This window comes from Nelumbo nucifera, chromosome 2 (genome assembly GCF_055504915.1).
Source record: "Nelumbo nucifera cultivar China Antique chromosome 2, China Antique-T2T, whole genome shotgun sequence".
Lineage (NCBI taxonomy): Eukaryota > Viridiplantae > Streptophyta > Magnoliopsida > Proteales > Nelumbonaceae > Nelumbo > Nelumbo nucifera.
In genome coordinates, this window is record NC_142650.1 from 4,259,085 (window position 1) to 4,267,237 (window position 8,153).

The window sequence follows — 8,153 nt, forward strand, 5'->3', positions numbered from 1 at the left end:
AATTGATTCATGTAATTGTTGTCGCTGTTACACGTGGCAAAAGATGTCCACGTATGCTACGGCCACCTCCCCTCCCCCCCCCCCTTTTTTTTGTTGTGGCCAATGAAGCTTAATAGAGAAAGGAAAACGCCGTTGTTACCTACTTACTGATTACTATAGCCTCCAATAATTGGGACGTGGTTGTAAATAAAATTTAAAATGGGAAACGGAGAAATAAAACAACATAACTTGTACGTCCAGAAGTGGACTATGGTCACTCACTCCAACTTGCTAGCCAGCTAGGATGAGGACATGGTGGTTGAAGAAGATAGAACAATTTAGGCCTTTTTTTTACTCAAAATACCCCTAGCCTTTAAGAGGTAAATGAAATGTTTAGGAAGTAGAAACTTTTTGAAAAGGGCAGATTTGGAAACATACTTTTGGGCAAAGCGCTTCTTTTACCTTTTTATGATAAAAATGAAAAGGGAGGAAAAGGGGAAGGAAACCAACGGCTTTTCTCGCATAAGGAAAATCTTAACTCCATTGACGAATGACGAATGACGAGTGACGACGACGATGATAGAAAAAAAGAGTGACCAACTGACTGACTGTGCTTCTGAGAGAGTGAAAAGGATTGGGGTAAACTAGGAAAGGAATATTTCTTTTTCATTTTCGCAGAGATAGAGGTGGACGCCCTGAAAGGGCGGAGGATTTTTTACCGAGAAGAAAAAATGGCATCTTTTTTGTTTTTTAAATTTCTCCGATTGAAATTCGGGAGGTTTTAATACATTCCTTATTTTCGCTAAATTTAGATTGGGTTTCTGGAAATTGGTCAAGTCATCCCATCCTCTCCTTTTATGCACGACCCATCCTATAAATATAAAATAGCTTAGACTCTTCTACTGCTCATTACCAGCAACAGAGAGAGAAAGAGGAAATATAGGGACAGCAATCCAGAAAAGGAGAGAAAAGAGGCAGAGGGAAAGCCACACAAACGCAGACTCGCACGCGCACAGAAACAGAGAAAGAGAGATGGAAGGAATCGCTTCTGTTTGGAATTATCAAGAGGTGGACCTCTACCACTCCCATTTGCCATCTCAGAGTTTCCTTGAGATTATTTATTTTTCTGGGTTTTGTGTTTTGTTGGGTTACTATATCTGGCACTCGATCAGAGTTCCTTGCATCAAACATATCTGTTGCCATTTTGTCATTTTGCATCTCTTTCTCTGGTGGGTCAGTTTGGCGTTAGATTAAAGGTGGTAGATTCATCACTCACAGTTCTAAATAGGCGCATCTCTTGCATTCTTTCATTAGTTTTGTAACGCATGCTCCTGCTCCAGCAGAATTTTGAAGTTCAACTAATCTCTATTGACGCCAAACAATGATCTTTTAACAAGTATCCGGATTCTTTACCTTCGTTTGCAGTTAGGAAAGTAACCATGAATTGATGATTTCTTTGTACAAACGAAAGAAATTCTTTTAGGTATTCCATAAAATATTAATTTGTGGATCATTTGACTGCATTCTGCTTTCATCTTTGAGTTCTAGTTATCGGTAGTTGTTTGGAAAGAAATCTTTAAAGTTTAAACCATCATTCTAACTTTTAGCTATTTTGGTTCTAACATGGTTTCTACACTTATGATGTCTAGGGCTCTTAGCTATTTTGCTTCTAGTAAATAATAATAATGTCTAGGGCTCTCGGTTTAAACCATCTTTGAGTTCTTAGCTTGCATCTCCATGTACTTAAGTCTCCAGTTCCGTATAGCCGGGCTAAGAACTATTCTGGTCTACTGATGAGTTGTAATTTGTTGTTTCTAGTGGGATTTTCTATTCTCATTTGTAAATTGCAACCGGTCATTAAGTTTCGTAACGTCCATTTCATTTGAAAACAAGAAGGGCCCATGTAGTTGCGTTTCGTTTACCTTCTTGCGTTGGAAAAACATGTTCTAATTGAATTTTGGAGTTAGAACTTGTCGGTATTGATGGAAATTTATGCAAATTTTGGGATTTGCTGAAATTTCTACATCTCTAGTTTATATATATATATATATATATATATATTATGGTTTGACCAAAGATGCTTGGATCTTTATGGGCCCATCCCATTTTGGTGCATTTCTTCTAGTCTTATGAACTCTAGAAAGTCTTACACAAGTGGAAACTTTGGACTTCCTTTCAATGGTAAATTTCTTTGTTTGGAGCCGACTGTATCAGATTCCCTTTAGAATACTGACGTTGATTTTCATATTTCCAAGAAAAAAAAATAAACATGGCCTTGATTTATGAATATCTTCCGTTGTCATTTCTCAGGAAAGTTATTCTTTTTATACCCTGTTTTGTAGTTGCAGATCAATAAATAACAACTTCTGCCGCCCATTTTTATGATTCTTGTTCCCAGTTTTCGTTAATTAAATGTACTCAAACGTCTTATCTTATCTAACAGAGCATTGATGACCTGAAGCACAAGCTTCTCTACACCACCATTGAATTAGAATCAACGAGGATGAATGCACAGGAGGTGCTGAGGAAGAACGAGGAGAGTGTACAGCAATTACTTCAGCTCTTGAAGGTGGCTTGCCAAGAAAGAGATGAAGCAAAAGATCAGCTGCGGAGACTTCTAAACAAGGTCATGATGCCATCAAGCCCAACTGGAATCTGCCCCGTTCTCCCAATGCTTCAGCCTGAAAGCCCTCATGTACAACCGAATAAGGCGAATTCAAGCATCACAGAGTCTGACAGCCTCTCTGAATCGTACAATCACCATTCCTATGGTTCCTCCCCTGCAGAATCCTTCTTTGATGCGGTTTCATCCTCAGACCTGTCAAATATGAACATGGCCGATTCCAGTAACATGGGTTTGCAAAATCATCCCTTTGCCCAAGAAAGCAATGTCTCCAACCCAATGGGTATTGTCACGTCGGGAAATGGAGTCAACTCACTGGCCACCATGTCTTCAGGCTCTCCCAAAATTGATCAGGCTTCAATAGTAATTGAGAATCTGGTCAAAGGAAAGCAGCTTCCCCAAAAGGGGAAGCTGTTGCAGGCTGTAATGGAAGCAGGACCCCTGCTTCAGACACTTCTCGTTGCAGGACCTCTACCTAGGTGGCGAAATCCTCCCCCTCTACATCCCCTCCAGATTCCACCCGTTTCCATTAAAGGTTGTGACCCTGAAACAATCAATCAGAAGCCAGTTTCCATCCCAGATTACCCTATTCAAAGTTCAGTAAGTTCTTCATACATCGATATATCTTCTCAGATTTGTCCTACTACTATGCCTATGTCGAGTGCTGCCAGCGTTTCTGGTTCATGTCTAAACAACAAGGCACAACAGCTATCTGGTAGCATTGGTTGGGATCCCTTGCACAATCAAATCTTTCCTGGAAAGCGCCAAAGACTCCAATAAGACACCACAGAACTTTTCACTACTTGTATAAATACAAATTTAACGTGTTATATGGTGTAAATGGAATACTTTGTTTCAGGCTTTGAATGGAATGGTTTTGATGACTTTAAGTTGGGCGATTCTCATTCCCTCACTAGCATTTTCATTTTCGCAAGAAAATACGGAATGAAATTCTTAATTAAAAAAAAATGGAGACCTATGGGATGGGAGGAGATTATCAATTTATCATAAACCATTCGTGGCAGTGAGCAGACGTGTCAGGCCATTGGAAATTCCCTCCCACCAACGCACTATGCTACAGTACAGCCCAACAGCTAAACACTTCATCGACAAAGATGGTCTTCAACCATGTCTTTGTGGGTACTTCAGTCCTTGACCACTAATACGGTAATACCCTACCAAATTGGGTACCAATGAATGGTCTCAAAGAGCTTCAAACGGTATCTATCAAAGGAAGCGTTCAAACTTAGGTGAGTCCCATCAATAGATTTTTATTCTCTAACACACCCCTCACTCATGTATAGATCAATTAATATGTTGTGTTAAAATTTAGGGGCCGTTTTATAAGTTTTTTGGGAAAATCTTTTGATAGCTCTCACAGTTAAAAGATGCATTAAAATCTGAGTGGTCTGAAACCCGTTCGGTTAAAGCATGTTTTTCTGTGTAAAGATGAATAGAAAAAAAAACACAAAAGTCTCATTTAGAATTTCTCCAAAATCGCCCGTTTTAGGTTTTTTGTGTTTAGCGGTTAGATCTATCATGAACCAAACGAAAAAAGACCAAATCACAATCTATCAAACTTGCAGATAACCAATAGACCGTATAAAAAACACACTAAACGAGACATTAATTAATTATTACGGATAATAAAGATTAAATACTAGAACACTTGATCAAATAGGCTTTAATGCCATTTCAAAATAACCATTCGACCCAATCTCTCATTATTAAGTTCTTATTCTCTACTAACAATATCCCTAAATGTGGAATTAGTTTCATTTTATAATTTTCTCCATTTGTGCACACCTCAGGCCAGCTTTTCCAAGACTCGCCCGAGATAGTAGATGCGGTTTCTTGGAATGCAATGATCTGTGGGTGTAAACAGATAAAGCAAGGCTTGGATGCTTAGGTTAGGGAAGGCTTGAGGCCTCACGAATCAATTTTTCTCTGAGCAACCAACTTCACAGTTCTTGGGATGACCAAAGAGTTTATGGCATGCACTTCCCGTGAGCATCCAATTTAGCTTAATTATACGTTTAATGTGGGAAAATGGAGGATAATCTTGTAGTTTTCGAGTGTCATCAACACTCAACAGGCCACATCCAACAAAAGAGCAATTCACCTAGCGTTTTCAATCAGAAATACTACACCTATTCCTATACCCCTTTATCCCCTTTTAGTGAATTATTTAGGAGCAAGGATGAATATTTATTTCATTTCGCCATTAAGGTTCAGTTTGGAAGGAGTGCAAAATCTTGCATTTTATATGTATTTGTATTTATACTCTTTGGAAAATGGGACTAATAATAGAACAATTATGCTAGTAATAAAGAAAAGCAAATCTGTCAAGTATCAATACATAATGGAGTCCTAGTTCCATTTTTTATGGGTGAATGCATAGATATATAGTTCATCAATTGAAGGATCCGTTCATTAGAATTTTCCTTTATTCATTCGGTCTCCCTTATGAACGTTCCAATCTATAAATAATGTGTTTTTGGAGATCCAAGGGGTGAAGGAGGGAGATGATAGGTGTTTGAGAAAGAAGGATGTTATCCCTGTTAGATGGAAGAGCCCTGATTTCTAGGTTATTAAAATTAATTTTGATGCAACGTGTATTAATGGGGATTGCTCAGTTGCTTGTATTGCCAGGGATCACCAATGTCATATTCTGGATCTCAAAGCCTATAAGCTAGGTAAAACTACAGTTAATGTTGCTGAAGCGTGAGCGGCGTGGGAGGCCCACAATCTTAGTCTCAACCTTTCAAACAATTACATCATCATCGAAGGAGATTCAAGGCTTGTTGTCGAGTGTCTGAAAAAGTACTACAATCCCTCATGCAAAGTACGCCCAATTATTGAAAATTGCTACACTTTAAGAAAAAGATTAGAGGGAACGATTGAGTATCATCACATCTACGGAGAAGGAAACATGGCTGCAGACTGGCTAGCTAACTATGCACACACAAACGATGTTTCTCTCAACTCCGTCCCTATTCCTCTAAATGTATTGCTTGTTTTGATTTCTCACGGCTCCATCCCTATAGATAAAATACCATAATTGTAGGGTTTCTAGACAGTAGTAGTAGCTAATGTGAAAGATTCTCTAGCCGTCTCTTTCTCAGGCAGGCGGGGATCCTTTAGGGGCGGACATTCCACACGGGCACTGTGGTTTGAAAGGTTCTGCTTGGTGACTGACCGACTATCAGGGCGCACTCCGCAACTCCAAGCATCCTCGTTGTGGATCCCAAAGATGTATCATGTTGTCAACTCTTGGATTTCCTACTAATTAATGTCTACTCTCCTCTCTACTAACTTAATGAAATTATACCACTTTCTTCCCACCACCAAAATACCTTAGGACTGTAAAACAATTTAGCCACTGATTGTGGTTGGACAGTTTAGAATATCTCCCCATGAATGACAAGATATTCATAATGCATGACTTGAATGTTTTGCTGTTAAAGATGTAAGAAGAGTTTGTGGGTAGGAGATCCAAATTCATATAACCGGGGGTAATTCATTCCCTATGATAAAAAAACGTTGGTGAGAATGGAATTCGATCCCAAAGCCTCCACTATTACTGGCCAAAGTATTTACTAAGGCTGCATTTGGCATTCTTATTTCAAGGATTTACCTACTTTTTACAGTTAAAATGGCTCTGTTAACACTGAATTTTTAATGGTAAAATGGAGATAATAATTACTTAAAATAAGGAGGAATGCCAACCATCAGTTGATAAATTTCTCTCTCAAATGACTGTTTTTTCTCGCATAACGTTCAGGTTTCGTTAACGATAGAAGGTGTATATTCCTCGAAATAGGCCGCAGCTTTGGGTAAACTCATTTTCATAAATTTATGCCCAATCGCTTCGCGCTCACCTTCATCGTCAAATTCTTCATATATATTTTACTATTTAGAATCCAGTGAAGGATCATCAATTACAGCCTTCAAATGTCATCATCGTTCAAACGTTCGATAAAAGTTTTCGATTAGTATCATGTAATTTGGGCTTAGTGTCACTTTAGTATTCGTAACTTTAAAACATGACAATTTAGTACTTGAATTTTTAAAATATGTCAATTCAGTACCTGTCGTTAATCTGTCGTTAAGTGAAATTTGAAAAGACACAAATGTCTTTCGAGTGCCATCTAATTTTTTTTATTAACCATCCAAATGTTGACAAAAAATGAGCAGTCTCAAATCTTGGTGACCATGATTTTCAAAACTGGACTGGATCAGACCAGACTGTCAACCGGAAAAACCGGGAACCGATCACTTTTTGGCCAAAAACCATTCATTTGGTCAATGAATTGCTGACCTGGGCAGTCGAACTGTCAACCCAAACAACGGTTTTTGGCCTTTTTTTTATTTTTTCTGTCAAAGCAGGCTGTCCATTCAGATCAGACAATCGGACCATTCGACCCGGGAACCAGACCCCAATAGAGTTCCCTATCTAGTTCAGTTTTAAAAACCTTAATGGTGACCCCAATTTTCTTAAATAGAAAAGACTAAGGGTTTGAGACTATTCATCTTTATTAACTTTTTTGATGATTAATAAAAAAAAAATTAGATGACACTTAAAAGGCATTTAAATCTTTTCAAATACTACTTAACTGCTAATTAATGATAATTACTAAAGTAACAGCTTCGTCTTAATAATTTCAACTGTTAATATCCCTAACTTTCAGTATTTCAAGTATCGGTCACTTTCAATACCGCTAAATACACACGATATCATGCAACATATATCATTGTTATCAGTATTTTTTTTTTTTTTTGGTAGAAGGTATCAGTAATTAAAACCTTGCTTATTACCGGAAGCCATTAAACTGAATAAATAACTAAATAGTAATGACCGGTACAACGCTAACCCCTTAACGTTATATGTTTCCGGTATAACGTCACAATACCCGCCAATGGGCAAAAATAAAGCAAGACAGAAGACATTATTATTCTCATCTCATAAATAAATAAACTCAAGGGGAAATAGATTTATAACGGCCGTAGCTTGTTACTTCCATGGATAATTTGTTTTCCCAGCCTATAAAAATCCTCTAATTGATTTTCAAATGTCATGTTTCCATTGATTGGATATAATCTTTGCACTGTTATGTTGCGGGGAAAACCAAATTTCATAGGTTGGTTTTCATAACCACTCGAAGAAGCGTCCTTTTTGCATAACGGTCGGCAACGGTAGATATTAGAATGAAGACTAGGGGTGTTCACGGCTCGGTAACCGTTGGCTTATTTTTGAAATCGAACTGGGGCTACGGGCAACCGAAATCAAACCGTGACCAGTTAATCAGTTGATCAGTTCGGTTTGTCGGTTTTTCAGTTTTTAATTATTTATAATATATAAATATATAATAAATAAAAAATTAGAAATATATATATAATATTATATTTTAAATTATATATTATATATTATATATTATAAATATATATTTATATATAATGCATATTTGTTAATTTATGATGTATAAAAAATATAAAATATACATAAATATATCGATTCGGTTAACCACTGATTTTCTATTTTGGTTAACTG

At 37.4% G+C, this 8,153-nt stretch overlaps 1 protein-coding gene across 1 annotated transcript; it reads left to right on the top strand.

Moving 5' to 3' along the window:
• Positions 1-866: 866 nt before the first annotated feature.
• LOC104594632 (uncharacterized) lies at positions 867-3,494 on the top strand. Its single transcript, XM_010255011.3, has 2 exons — positions 867-1,047; positions 2,423-3,494. Exons 1-2 carry the CDS (start codon positions 1,012-1,014, stop codon positions 3,380-3,382), a joined length of 996 nt encoding a protein of 331 aa, XP_010253313.1. The 5' UTR covers positions 867-1,011; the 3' UTR covers positions 3,383-3,494.
• The last annotated feature ends 4,659 nt before the right edge of the window (positions 3,495-8,153 follow it).